The sequence below is a fragment of the Condylura cristata genome, unplaced genomic scaffold (genome assembly GCF_000260355.1).
Source record: "Condylura cristata isolate star-nosed mole 26May11 unplaced genomic scaffold, ConCri1.0 scaffold00017, whole genome shotgun sequence".
In the NCBI taxonomy this organism is placed as follows: Eukaryota; Metazoa; Chordata; class Mammalia; order Eulipotyphla; family Talpidae; genus Condylura; species Condylura cristata.
This window is the reverse complement of record NW_004567118.1, coordinates 27,351,905-27,366,556: the sequence shown is the minus strand read 5'-3', so window position 1 is coordinate 27,366,556 and position 14,652 is coordinate 27,351,905. Positions and strand designations below refer to the sequence as shown.

Sequence of the window (14,652 nt, the reverse complement as noted above, 5' to 3'; positions counted from 1 at the left end):
ATGCATGGCCCATGACTGCCTCCAGCACCCCATGCATGGCCCATGACTGCCACCAGCCTGCCGCTGGTGTGCCTGTGTGCCTAGTGCCGAGAGAGCATTAAAGCCTGGAAAATCTACCGAGGGCTCCAGGACCCTGTCTGCCGGGATCGACAGTGAGCCTGCCCTGTGCGTGCGGGCACAACAGCCAGTAAGCACTGAGAGCACAGTGCTCATCTGCAGTGAGCCTGGTCACAGGGGACGCTCATGGCTCAGCTGGGGAAACTGAGGCACGGGCGCTGAATCCCTTGTCTACTCTCATATAGTTAAAAAGTGGCAGAGCAAGGTGGACAGCTGCTTCCCTAACATTCAGGCTGCCACTCTTACCACTCTCTGTTCTGAGTCTGGGCTCCTGTGCCCTGGATCTGAAGGGCTGGGAATGAAGAGGCTGGCTGATACTCAGCAAGGCACCAAAGTCCAGAGGCCATTCACCATCACAGATACCTCTGCACCTCAGAGACAGGTCTCCCCATCCTCCTCCACATCTGGGCGCAGCTAGAGCCTCAATTCCATCCTCCACCCGGCAAACAGCGGCATCCTAAGGGACCACCTTCTGCTCTGACCGTAGCTAATAGTGTGTGAGCCGCTGTTTAAGGGCTTTGCCTGTACTTCCTCATGAAATCCTCACAGCAACCCCACAGGACAGGTGCTGGTATCAGTCTCCTTTTACAGATGAGGACACTAAGGCTCAGAGAGGGTCAGGAACTTACACAAGATCATAGTTTCGAGTAATGGTGGAGTCACATCGTTAAAATACAATTTCTCATATATGTTTGGTTTTCACAGAAATTCCCCTCACGGTTCACACAACTCTTAGAATTTCTCAGCGTGGAGAGTGATAAAGGTATCTCTTGTTATGGTAATGAAGGTAACTTTTATGAAAGCACCAATGAGGGGGGTTGGTTGCCAGGGAACCCAACCTGAATAGAGGGAGGTACCCTGATTTCAGGGAAGAGAGAGGGACTAGAGGTTGAGTTCAATTGTCAGTGGCCAATTATTTAATCAGTCATGCCTATGGGATAAAGGCTCCATAAAAGCTCCAAATGAAGGGCTTTCAGAGAGCTTCCAGGTTGGTGAGCAGGAATATTTGGGGAGGAGAATGTGCCTGACACACAGTGTCCCCCATACCCTGCCCTACGCTTCTCTTTATCTGGATGCTCCCCAGTGATACCGCCTTTTAATAAATTGGTGATCCAGAGTAAATGGGTTTCTTGGGTTCTGTGAGTCACTGGCCAATTAATCAAACTTGTAGAAGGTGTCCTGGGGCTCTCTGATTTATAGTCAGTCAGCCAGAAGTACAGATAACAACCTGGGCTTATGATAGCCACTGAAGTCTAAGGAGGAGTCATGGGGACATCTGATGAGTAGCCTAGTGGGCTCTACAGAGCCCAGGGCTGTGACTGGCACTGGAAGTGGACAGTTGCCTTGGGAACCCTCAGCCTGTGTAGTCTAATGCTATGCCTAGGGGTAGACAGTATCAGAGTGGAGCAGAATTTGTGTGCACCCTGTCTGAGAATTGCTTGTTGAGCTGGGGAGCCTCCACATGGCCCAGTTGGAAACTGGGTCAACAAACCCTATTCAGCTGGACTTGTTCCTTCCCCACACGCACAGCCCCCGAGAGCGCCCCCCTCAGCCTGCAGCATCTTCCTCCTAATGCACTACTCTCTCTGGCCCCATAACAGAGCACCGCCCTTTCAGAGAGCAGGCAGCCCCCTGTGAGGCTGAGGGGCAGTAAAGACCACCCTGCACAGGACTGCTGAGCCAGCGGCTGCCCCCAGAAGTGCAGGGGTGGGGTTTGAGGGAGCAGCAACAGCAGCCACCAACCCTCCTGACCAGAGCATGACAGCCACACGACCAAGCGTGGGCCACCGAGGGGGGCTCCCTGGGGGAGGCCCTGGGCACACCCTGCCCCCCGTCCTGGGTCACCTATCCCCCCAGCCACTGGCAGCACAGAAAATGTTTTCACAGCTGTCTCTGAATTTTCTCCTGGAGGGGAGAAGATCTGGGGTTGTGTGTCGGGAATACCAGATGATGCTGTGGGAGCAGCACCCCAAGTGCTCACCCCAGTCTATGAGCGCCCACCCAGGGTTCTGGGCCTCCCAAAAGGCCATGTTGGGGAGCTGAGGCTGAGGACCAAAGGAGCCCCAGATTTCCCTGCTCAGGAATGGAGTGTGATAGGTAGCATTGTCCTGGTATTTTCTGGAATCCTCTAGATTCTGACATGTGTGTATTCAAGTGGATGGCACTGTCACTCTCCATTAAGTAGCCTGTCGACTGTCCTCGCTGTCCATGACACGTCTCTGGAAGCTTGCTCCTGCCTGGGTGGAGGTCCCAAGCTTCAGAATCAAGCTCAATTCTTGTTCTTCAGTCCCATGACCACACAGATTCAGACCTGGATGCACTCAGGTCAGGCCCTGCTGCCCAAGCCTCGATTTTCTGCACTGTGGGGTCAGACTAAGTGGGCTGTTGCACACCTCACCCCCACATTCCAGGACAAGGGATGTTTGCACCCCTTCCCCTTCGCCCCTCCCCCTGCCTGACCCTGCAGGAAACCATGTGCTCTGGAAGATCAGTACTCAGAGAAAGGGGTTAGGTACCTGAAGACAGCAGGGCTCCATGAAAGGAGAAAGACAGGTGCCAAGGTCTCCAACCTGGAGACCCCTAGGTTTGTAGGGTTCCTGCAGCCCCAGGTTCACTTCTGTGGTTCTGCTCCCCACTGGCTCTGCATCCTTCAGCTGGTCCCAGCCCTGCTCAGTGTCCCCAGCAAAAGTTCTCCAAGGCTTGAATATTTTTTTTACGACCTCTGGGTGGTGTTGGTTAAGTGGCAAATTTCCAGCCTGGCCCCAAAGAGACCAGTTGTAGGTCTAAGGTCCCGTCTGGGAACCTGCACTTAAACAATTACCCCAGAAGCTTCGGATGCCAACTACACTTTGCGGGCTGGCTCACAGGAGCACTGGTTTAAGTCAGCAGGAAGGCAGAGACAGTGCCAGGCAGGAGTGGGGGGCAAGAGGCCACTCCCACAGGGCCAGCTCTGGCTGAAAGCGCCCAGAGGGGCTGCTACTGACCCTCCCACTCCAGCCCCCCAGGAAGGCTTTCGGCCTGGGAGGCAGTGCATACTCTGCTTGCACTTTTTCTCTTTTCTTCTGAAGTTCTTTTTAATTTTTTATATCTCTATATATATCTATATCTATATATAGATATAGATATTTTTTTTACATCATTCTTCATTTGTATATTTTTCCATTGTGGTTGCAATACCCGGGGACTTCCCACCACCCCTTCACCCATGTGCCATCACATAGTCTCATGTGCTCTTCCCACCCCAGTTTTGATCCTTTCCCCTCTCCCCTGCAGAATGTCTCCGGTTTATAGTTGCTTGTTGATTTTGATTTTTATTTGATTACAATTCCTTTTTTTTTTTTCTGATCCCTTACGCTCCTGCTAAGAGTGAAACCATCCAGTATTTTTCTTTTTCTCCCTGGCTTATTTCACTAAGCATGATCCCTTCCAGCTCCATCCATGTAGCCAGAATTCTAATTATAGGTCACTTGTCTGCCCCCTGACCCCCAACTTTCTTCTCCCTTTTTCTTCTCTGACTTTAGGGAGCTTTTGGGAACTGGGATATTTTGTGACAACTTGAAGATGAGGACTATGTCCGCTTCCCTGACCGGTCAGCTCGGTTATGAAGAAGCTGCTGCTGAACCAGGCCCACCCTGACCAGCAGCCCTGTCCTGCCCCAGGAAGAGGGAGATGGACAGGAGGCCACCCCAGGAACCTAAGCCCACTGCCACTGAGAACACAGGTCCTGAATTGATGCTCTCCAGTTGTGTGACCTTGGGTGAAGTCTGCTCGGGCCTCGGTTCCTCACTGATACGCAGGCTGACGAGAATACCAGTGTGTGCTGAGCACTTACGACGTGCCAGGTCTTTTCTAAGTGTTTTCTGCTTATGACTCATGTAGTCCTTACACCATCCCTGCGGCACAGATACCCACCATCTCCCCATTTTGTATGTGTGGACACTGAGACCCAGCGGGGCAGAGTCCTGCCGCAGGCTGCTGCTCAGATAGAGGGTTCTGGAACTGACACTGGCTGCAGAGCCCAGCTCAGCTCACCCAGCTGTATGGGCGCTGTATCTGACCACTAAAGAGCAGAGAGTTAACAGGCCACTTGGAACACACCTCTGTGAATTGCTGTTGCTATTGTTTTCCTCCCTCTTTGTCCTTCCAGCGGGATTTTCAGCCAGGCAAGTGCACCCACTCTTGGCTTCATCTCCATGGGGGTGGTGAGAATGGCTCAGAACTGTGTGTGATGGAACCCAAGAGCAATTCCCCACTTCCAACCCATCTACCCTTGCATCAGAATAGCACACTAAGGACCACACTTCTCATGTCTCTGAGTTCTTGGCTGTTTGAGCAGCCGGACAACTCTTTTGCCCACTTGCTTCCCTGAGAACAGGGTTGACAGTGGGAGCGATGCTCCTTCTCAGCTTCCACATTGGAGCTTGGCTTGGCAGGATTATGGGAGAGCCCAGGAGGGCGGGAGGGTGGGCGGGAGGGCAGGAGGATGGGTTGGCCACTGTAGGCAGAGGCTATCTGCTTCCAAGCGGGAACTCCTAGGAGCTCTATTCTTAGAGCGCTTTCTCTTGCTTTTAAATTTGACATCTTCTAGAAGTTACCCTGCACAAAAGCAACCCTGCCGTGGCAGTAATTTATATGTCATGTCACTTGCACAGAGCAAGGTCCACCCCCTTCAACCCACTCCTGCTCTAGCCCGCTCAGAAAAAAATGGCTTCTACATCATTCTAACCAGCATCCTTCCAGACATTCACCCGGAGAGTAAAAGTGATAAATGTGAATGAACAGGGGAGCGGGGTGGGGGTGAACAGGAGAGGCAGAGGGAAACTTTGGTTCAATCCAAGCTGGGAACTTCCTGGATTCCAGACTGGGCATTGCTTCCTCCAAGCAGCAGTCCGCATTGCCATGGCAACAGCCCAGCAGTGGCCACTGCCCAGCTCCCCAGACGGGTGCCACTTACCGTGATGGTGCTCTCCTTGCTCTGCTTTTTGCCGGGAGATGAGGGTCCCAGGTTCTGGGGAGAGAGGCGAGAAACATCATCAAAGCTGTTCTCCATATTGGACATCTTTTTTCATTCCGTTCCGAAGGTGGAGGGATTGGTTAAAAGCCCCGTGCTGGGGAAGTTCGAGATGCTCAGACTCCCTTAACTCCTAAGTCACCATATTCTGGGAGAGGGCAGGCAGGAGCGCCCCTGACCTGCTGCTGCCACACCCTGTCCTGCTTTAAGGGGAGCTGGAGGGAGCCCCCAGCACAAGCTTGGAGGGACTGCTTCCCACCAGGTCTGCCTCCTCTTTCCCCAGCCTATGATTTGGGGAGTTAACCCCTCAGCTGCCCTCTGCTGGTAAACAGTTGTGCTTGTATTGCCTGAACCTGCAGAATCCACGTAGGAATGGGGCATTAAGCCCCAAGGAGGCCACCACCTCCTGGTACTGAGGATTTGAACATGACCTCTTATTCTGAATGTTCAACATATCATATCAAACCCGAAATGCATGCTATGGGTGCTGGGGTGGTCAGCCTCCTCCATGATTGGCTGCTTCCCCAACCCTGAGAACTGGGAGGGATTTCTCAGTTACGTTTTAACTTCCATTCAAAACTTGGTTTGCCTTTTCTTTTTGAAGATTTATTTATTTACTTATGCGTACAGAACTGGGACTGGGGTACAGGCCAGAGGTGCAGGGGCGGTGAGAGGCTTCACCAGAGACAGAGTGGGGCACAGGACAGGTCAGGAGAGGTCTGCCGTGACATGTGGGTCACCTCTGGGGCTGGGGATTGAACTCACACTGAAGTGGCTTTAACTTCTTAGTGCTGTGCCACCAGGGAGGGCCCTGATTTGCCTTCTTTATGTCTTCCTAGTGCCAGTAAAAAAAAAAAAAAAACAGTCCAAAACCCAGTCCCAGGACAGTTCTGGTATGGAAAATTAAGGATTGCCACTAAAAAAAAGCCGCATTTGTCATTAAGAGCCTATGACTCCAATGGGAGGGTCATTCTTAACACACTAGCACTTACATTGGGGACCAGCAGCCCTGAGTGAGGTTCGCTCCTGTCCTGAGTCACACAAGAGATGGGAGGAAAGCTCACTCCCAGGGCATGGGGTGACTTTTGTAATTGTGTCCAGGTGCTAAGACCTATGTAAGGAAATGGCCATGAGGACTTCACAGGTGAAGGCTAGGTAAGCAAAGAGGGCTTCTCCAATAAGGGAGCTATCTCCCTCTACCTGCTCCCCAGGGGCCAGGATAGTCGTGATATATAGCAAAATGAGCCCTGGAGGCGGGATCAGCACTATTTCAAGAACCCACCTGCAAAACAGGGACCCATCAGGCAAAACAGGGAGCATGGTTGAGTCCCTGTTCATGGTCTCCTCATTCCCTTACTCCTATGCAAAACTGGTTGGGCTGGGAAGTGAAGCCCACGAGTGAAAACCCAGGTCTGCCTGGCTAACAGGCACCTAACAGATGGCCCAGTTCACGGACACGAACACAATAGCCTTCACATCCTGCTGGGTAACTTCTTTGAGGCTCATTTTCACCACCTGTTGGCCAATCGGCCTCAAGAACATCAGCTATAACTGAGGAGTTTGCCCAAAACAGAGTCCCAGTCACACATTTCAGAGTTTCTGATCTAGCAGGTCTCAGGTGGGCCAGAACCTTTGAATTTGGGAACCTTCCCTGGAGACACAATGATCTACCCTGTGCCTTTTCACCCAATGTTGCCCCAAGCCTCCAGGCTCCCCTCACTCCCAAGGCTCCCCACCCCCCCACACACCCCAAGCAGCCCTGACAGATCTGGGACAAGGACAAACTTGTGACCCATTACAGCTTCTTTAGATGTTTTAACACACCAGCTCATCCAGCTCATCCAGGGCATGGGGTGACTTTTGTACTTGTGTGTAGGTGCTAAGACCTATGTAAGGAAATGGCCATGAGGACTTCACAGGTGAAGGCCAGGTAAGCAAAGAGGGCTTCTCCAATAAGGGAGCTATCTCCCTCCACCCGCTCCCCAGGGGCCAGGATAGTCTTGATATATAGCAAAATGAGCCCTGGAGGCGGGGTCACCTTCCCAAGCTATCAGCCCCGCCAAATCACTTGCCCAAACTGGGTGGCCTGGGAGGAAGGCAGAGAGAGGGTGCAGGGCAGGAGCCCAGGTGCTGCTTCCCAAGAAGAGCCAGGTACACAAGTCTCTTGCAGATTCATTTAGCAGAGGCACTGGCCAAGCAAGTACATTCCTGGAAGGGGGGAGGGGCAGGACTGAGTTGGATAGTACAGTGTGCAGCAGCAGTCACCCCGTTAAGCATCCACACCACCCCCACCAGCACCCCTGCTGGCACTGCTCCCTCTCCTGCCCACCAGGAAGGCAACCGGTGTCTGCAACTCTTGACAACAACATTCGAGTCTATACATTGATGCTGATGAGGAGAAGGACAAAGAGGTTATCTACCAGAAAGGAGAAGTCTACAGATACTTCTGTCACTGAACACTTTTCATGAGGCTCTGGGCTAACCATAGGACACTCTTACTCTCATTCAATCTCTACAACCCCAGCAAGTTAGAGCACCATTTCCATTTCACAGAGGATGATGTCAAAGCTTGAAGAAATGAATTTGTCCAGCACCACAAGGAGAGTAACTAGAGGAAGGCAGAACCCAAGCCTGAATAACTTTGCTATCTTCTGTCCTCTCTCAACTTTGAGACCTGGAGTCAACATGATCTCCACCATTCATGATTTGGGGACCAGAGTGTCAAAGGTTCAGTGGAATGAAACTGGATAGATACAGAGGTCACCTCTTCCTTATAACTTAAGCCAAGATGGGAGTACCAGTAATGGCACTGAGGGTGGGGGTGCTAAGTGTGGGCGTCAGCACCCAGGTCACAAGTCTCTCCACACAGTTTTAGGCTCTGCTTTTCCTGCTCATGACCAGCTCCTACATCAACATACCCATACACACATATCATGTGTATGCTTTACATATATGCCTTTCTCTCACACACACCATAATACTCCACTGAATGTGCTCAGAAGCACGTTATATAGTAGTGCTCCATCTACTATACAAGAGTTTCTAAATACTGTTCCCCACTAATTCCAGGTGCCAGGTGGGCATGGAACATCTTAATGTGCTGGGAAGCAAGATTGTGCAAAGAATGATGGTACAGAACAAATGGGCATTGCACCCTACTTAAAGGGGTCCCCGCAAGTCAAATTTGAGACTATTTGAGCATGAATATAAATAATGGCAGCAAATGGTTAACTCCAAAGGGGGAAAGCATTTCTTTACAGAAGAACACCAATGATGTTCAAGAAGTTAGAAAATCATCATTCGCAAACCCTAATGTCAAAAGAGATTCCATGATCATCAAGGACACATAAAGGACTGAGCAAAGGCTGCTAGGAACAGGCTATGCACAGGGTCTAGGGAACAGGCTATGCACAGGGTCTTGCCCTACCAGCCCACAGATTGCTGATATGTTAGAAAGGGAAGATGTTCTAGATCTGAGGCACAGCAGGGGAGGAGGGTCAAAACAGGGGCAAGAAGAGCACAAGCGACTGTGGTGATGGATCACAGGTGCTGTGGATGTGCAGGAACTATGGGGATGACAACCAAAGGCAGAAATCAAATACAAGTGAACAATGATGTAAGAAATAAATATCAAAAAATTTTAATATTATGAAAAACAAAGGGAATGTTCAAGTTTCCCTGCAAAGGACAGCTCCAGCAGTCACCACATTAACCAAGAACACAGGCTCAGGGTGACCTGGTGGGAGGGGGGCCTGGGAGTGAGCACTTCCTCACAGGGGTGCTAAGACCCAGGGGCTATTGTCCAGCTGCTGAACCTGACCCTGAGCACAAGAGAATTAGACTACAAGAACAACTGACCTGGACTTCTCCCCAGAAAAGGTTAATGTGAGGAAAGACAAAAGAACACATGCATGAGGAATACAATCTAGATGAAAAGAGACACAAGTGGTAACTCAGATGCAACAGTAAATCGATGCAATGGAATATTACTTGACCATAAAAAGATGAAGCACTGGCACATGCTACAACATGAATGTATATTGTCTGATTTATACTCCTATCTCTTTTACAGCCCCCACTGTATTTTAAAGCAAAATCCTGGTGTAGTTTTTAAAATGAATTGAAATAGTCTAAGTAAAAGAAGTAAGATTCCATTTAGAGGCTTTGTCCAGAATAAGTCAATCTATAACAACAGACTGGTGATTCTCTGAGACTGAGTGGGGTTTTCAGGCTGATGAAATGTTCTAAAATTGATTTTGATGAAGTTGTACAACTCTGACTACACTAAGTACCACCATATCATACATTTTAAACAGGTGATTTGTATGCTATGTGAATTACATCTCAATAAAGCTATTTAAAAAGCTAAAAACTAGAGATATAGCAACTAATGTACCCTTGCATGAAGCCTGAAAGGATCTGGTACTGGGGAAAAAAACAGCTCTAAATGCTGGGGATTCTGGATATGACACACAAACATATATATAAGATACTGATATATACATATGATATTACTGAATTAATGTTTTCTTAAATATGCTAGTGGTCTGGTAGTTATGTCTTCTCCCTTAGAGGTACTATCTGAAATCTATACAGTTTAAACACTACATCAGGAATTTGTTTTAAAATAATACATTTAAACATGTTGGGAGCTGGAGAGAGGATGGGAATACATAACAAACAAGATTGGCTGAATAATCCTTGAAGCTAAATAACAGGTCCATGGTGCTGTTATCTTTCTATGAGTATTTGTAAATGTGTACAACAGAGGTGTGTTTTTAAATCTCTTTTGCCTATGTTCTAGAACCCTTTTCTCTTTCCATTTTTAAGACACCTCTCCAACCTGATCTCCTAACCTTGCCTGGGCTGCTCTGCTGGGATTGTGAGGACCCAGGTGGTGACATGAGGCAGACTGTCATTCACAAATGATGGCCTAAGCCTCTGCTCCATAAGTTTCATCAGTCCTGTCTTCTTGCCTGTGAAGAGTTGGGTAGCACACCTCAACTGGGTACCCAGTGGTGTCCCAGTGTAGTTAGAACAAACCCAGGTTCCCCACACTTACCAACTTAGGAAATTTTGGCCTCCGTGGATTTTTTGAAACCACTGATTTCCTTCCTCTAAGCATCCATGCATTCTGTTCCCTCCATCTGAAATACTGTTCCCTTTACCTCTTTGTCAAGTAAACCCTTGCTTATCTTTCCAGTCTAAACTGAGGCATCTTTTCTAGAGGAGTCCATCTCTGACATTTCTACCACCAGTGACCAGTATCCTCCTAACACAAATTCCTCCATCCCTTATCATCACTAAAATGAAAACCATTAGTCTCATTCATGTCTTCATTCATGTCTTTCTTCAGCACCAGCAATAAACCTCTATGAAGGCACGGGCTATATGTGTTTGTGACTTGGGACTTGGAAAAGTCACAAATGCTTAACAGAACATGTATTGTTGAATTAAATGAAGGGGAAAGAGGAGCCCCATAAAGTTGATGAATTCTCAGTCTCTCACCACACTTCTACTTTAAATTCCATTATCCAGTGGGTCCTTCGATTTCTTAGTCCTATTCCCTTTTCCTCTCTCCTGTATCTAAAGACACCTTTTTTGGGGGGGAATTCAGGGAAGAGCAGAACGATTGAAAGGTAGTCAGTCACAGAATGGCCTGCCCAGGGATCAGGTGGGGATGGGCTCGGATTTCCTTGTGCAAGGACCTAGAAGATAATCAACCCCTTCCCCTCCCAAGAGGTGAGCCCCATTCAACCCAAGAACCCTGGCAGCCTGCCCTCAGAACTGCAGACTCGACAGCTTCCACTGGGGGGCACTAGATCACCACCACCTATGCTCAGTCCAGGTGTCCCGCGACTGGGAGGGAGGGGCAGGCAACCCAGGGGTGCTGAGCACCCAGTCATCAGTCCTGCCCAGGAGGTCATGGGGTGACAGGGGGCACATTTCTAATTTCCATGAAGATTAGGGATGTTCCCCCTCTCAACTCAAGGAGGAACAGCTAGTAGGTAGCAAAGAACACACAGACAGGGCTTTGAGTAAACTGCTTAGAGGAAGCCACTTCACCCCTCTGTCTCCCTCCATCCCCCAGCATCTCAAACGGCCATGAGTTTCCCTCATTCCTTCTTCAAATACTAAGTCATAATTATTAACCTAACTGACAGCGGGGAGAGCGTGAGAGAATGCTATGCATGCTGATGAGTGTGCTGTAGACCTTAGGAATCATTTGTTAGTAACACTCTGTAAAGCCCAAATCTTCTGCATCTATTCTAAGCCTCTAGCACCTTGAAGCACAGGCAACTCCACACTTGCCAAACCTTTTCACAGCCAAGGGAACCACATCCCACCTGGCAGTTCTGGGAACTGCTTAACAAATGCACTTCTCTCTCCATGCACCTCTAGACTTTTTGTTGATACTTCAATTGTTAACATTGTCATCCAGAACGAATACACAAAGCAGCCTTCGGTCTCCCCTTATGTGGGTCTGCAGGCCTGACCTGCCCTGCGCCGCTAACACCAGTACCTCAGCTCTAGCTTCTTCAAATACTGCTTATTGTATCTTTTATGAAAGCAAAATGCCATTTTAGGAAATTTGAAAAACAATGAAAAATGTAAAGAAAGTAAAAATTTCTTGTCATCTCCAATGGCGATTTCTCAACCTCGATACCATTCATATTTTTGGATAATTCACCATCAGCATCAGCCGGGGTCCACTTGACCCATCTCCGGTGGATGGACCCTGACGTGGTGCCCAGACCTGCTGAAGTCACACCTGCATTAGAGGCCTCGTGGGAGCAGAATTCCTGAATAGATTATGAAAACAAGGGCTGGAAAGGCAATTCCCGGATCTACAGAGGCTTCTGACATGCACTGTCAAACCCACTTCCCTGAAGCTTCTAACAGTGCTGTTTTTGCTAGTTCAGTAACAGTTTCACAGTGTTTCAGAGCGGGAGGTGGGGGTGGGAGGGGGGAGCCATGCTCTTCCAGGGAAGGAAGGGTGGTGGGATGGGAGGAGAGGTTGTTTCCAACACTCTTCCTGGGGACACGGAGGGCAGCCCCAGCTTATTTAATAACAGTTTGTTGTTCAACCGCCAGACATAGGCTGAAGGTGTCTCTGTTGTCAGGAGGCTGTTAGACTTCCTGTCCAACACACAGGCTGTGTTGAGACGTAATCGGGGCTTCACAGAGGCATAACAGCAGGGCTGTGAGCGCACAGGGACACCTACATGTGCTTGGCACTGCTGGCTGTGCCAGATCCTGGCGGCTGGGGCCAGGTGCCCCGCCAGCAGGGCAGGGTCACTGGGAGCTGCTTGAAACACAGAACCCTCAGGCCCCTTCCTGAGCCTCCACAATGGGCCTCCAGAACCAGAACCTGCTTTTTACACAAGGTCCTGGTAATCTGTAAGTTCAGCAAAAGGTAAGAAGCAATGGGTCACGTGCTTGTTCAAGTGTTTTCTAGAGTTTTACTGAACTGATCCTGACCCTCAGCCTCCAAAGACAACCACTTAGTTACAGTTTCTAAGAGTAGCGCTCTGGCCTGAGTTCATGCTGTGTCATGTTCTAGACACTGTTGTAGCAGATCACTACCAGTCAATGACCGATGTGTCAGACCACCGCCACCACCCTCATCAGCAACAGTAGCTTCAACATCATCACTCTGGGAAGGACTGGGAAAATCTGGAGCTGTAACTAAGGTCCCTTCTTGATAATCTGTGGATAGACCACATCAAACTAATGACTAGTCTTCCCGTTTCTTAGATACAGCCTAAACAACAAGCTTAGTCTGAATACTCAATAATCATGTCAACCTGCCCAGGTCACTTCACCAAGTGAGGGCACCACTTGGGGCAAGCGCTGACACTTACACATCTCTACAAGTGTCATCTGAAATGATAAAGGCAAAAGCACTTTGGAAAACTCACTATATACTCCCATTTATTTCTATCTCATAGCAGTATCTACACTGATTACCAAATGTGATAGAACATTTTACAAAATTCCATTCTGGGTGAAGTTTGAGTGGGAAATGGAGGAGGGTGTTTGTAGAAAAAGATAATTACCTGACCATCCTTTTTGTTTCTGTGTGTTGTAGGAGGTGAAGGGGTTAAGAAGAGAAGGGTGGGTAATGTGAGGGTGTTTGTGTTTTTAATGCAAAAGAACATATTCAGTGTTTGAACCAGATGTAGGAAGGATCATGCTTAGTGAAATAAGCCAGAAAGAAAAAGAAAAATACCGGATGGTTTCACTCATAGCAGGAGTGTAAGGGATCGGGGGGGGGGGGGGGAAGAAATTGTAATAAAGTAAAAACTAAAATACAACAAATAACTATAAACCAGAGACATTCTATGGGGGCGGAGAGGGAACAGATCATAACTGGGGTGGGAAGAGCACACGAGACTATGGTGATGGCACATGGGTGAAGGGGTGGTGAGAAGTCTGTGGGGTTTACAACTGAGATGAAAAAATGTACAAAATGAAGAATGAAATAAAAAAAATATAGTTAAAGAAAAAAACCCAAAAAGCAAAGGGTCACACTTATCCTTAGGTTGACACACCACTTCCAGCTGAAGTGCTTCATGGCGGTAGACTTCAGAGTCACAGAGTAGTACAGATTTGGGTCTCATGTTAAGCTTTATCAACCATATTCTGAAAGTGACAGCAAATCTAGACTGTGCCTCAGGAATGAGGATGGCAGGATGGAGCCCTTGTGCTACCAACAGTTACAATCCCATCTCCATCACCCAATTCCAAACCACTCTCAAAGGATAGAAAAAAACCACAAACCACGGTCATCTACTCTCCCCAGTCAAGGTGCAGCAAGATGATACACACGTACCAGCCACGTTCACAGCGGGGCAGCACTGGGCTGCAGCCCCTGGACCCCTGCCATGCCCGTCCTAGCAACACCGCCCTACACCTGGCTACCCCTACCTCCCTTAACAGGACCCCTTACCTGGGAGTCAACGGTGGATTTTCGGACACTCATGTGGGCAGTCTCTGGAGGGTGCGCTGGGGTCCCTGACGCGTGGTATCCATTCACTGCAGGGACAGAAACACTGCTCAGAGGCTGTGTGGGAGCCTCCAACTTCCTGCCTTGGTCCCTTCTCCCCCTTACTGCCTGGTTCTCAGGGGTCTTGCCCAGCTAGGACTGTCTCTCAGGATCTCACCAATATTTACAGAACTGGAAATGGGTTTCTTTGGGGATTGGGTTTCTTTTTTAAAGCGAAGGGGACAAGAAATGTGCTTGATAGAAAGTAAGGTTTCAAGAGCTCCACTGTCATCGCCAGAGACACGACATTTGTTGGGGGAAAGGATGTCCTGAAAGAACTCTGCAGATACAGGTTTTGTGGACTCCACCCCCACGCCAGACACTGAAACTATGAATCCCAGCAACACCAATGGGAGGACTGTTCGGACCTGAGGGCAGAGGTAAGCAACCATGTTTGTTAAAACTACAAATCCCAGCAAAGAGGGGACTGCTAGGACCCAACGGCTGAGGTATGCAGCCGTTCTGGGGATTTGGA

At 49.0% G+C, this 14,652-nt stretch overlaps 1 protein-coding gene across 3 annotated transcripts in view; it reads right to left on the bottom strand.

The window, feature by feature from the left end:
* GAS7 (growth arrest-specific 7) overlaps positions 1-14,652 on the bottom strand; it is a 213,619-nt gene that overhangs the window by 35,715 nt on the left and 163,252 nt on the right. For all 3 annotated transcript variants that reach the window (XM_004684591.2, XM_004684592.2, XM_012726292.1), the window contains exons 4-5: positions 14,082-14,167; positions 5,072-5,125 (exon numbers count right to left, since the gene is read on the bottom strand). In XM_004684591.2, the coding sequence (XP_004684648.1) occupies positions 5,072-5,125; positions 14,082-14,167 (140 nt within the window). The remainder of the gene's footprint in view (positions 1-5,071; positions 5,126-14,081; positions 14,168-14,652) is intronic.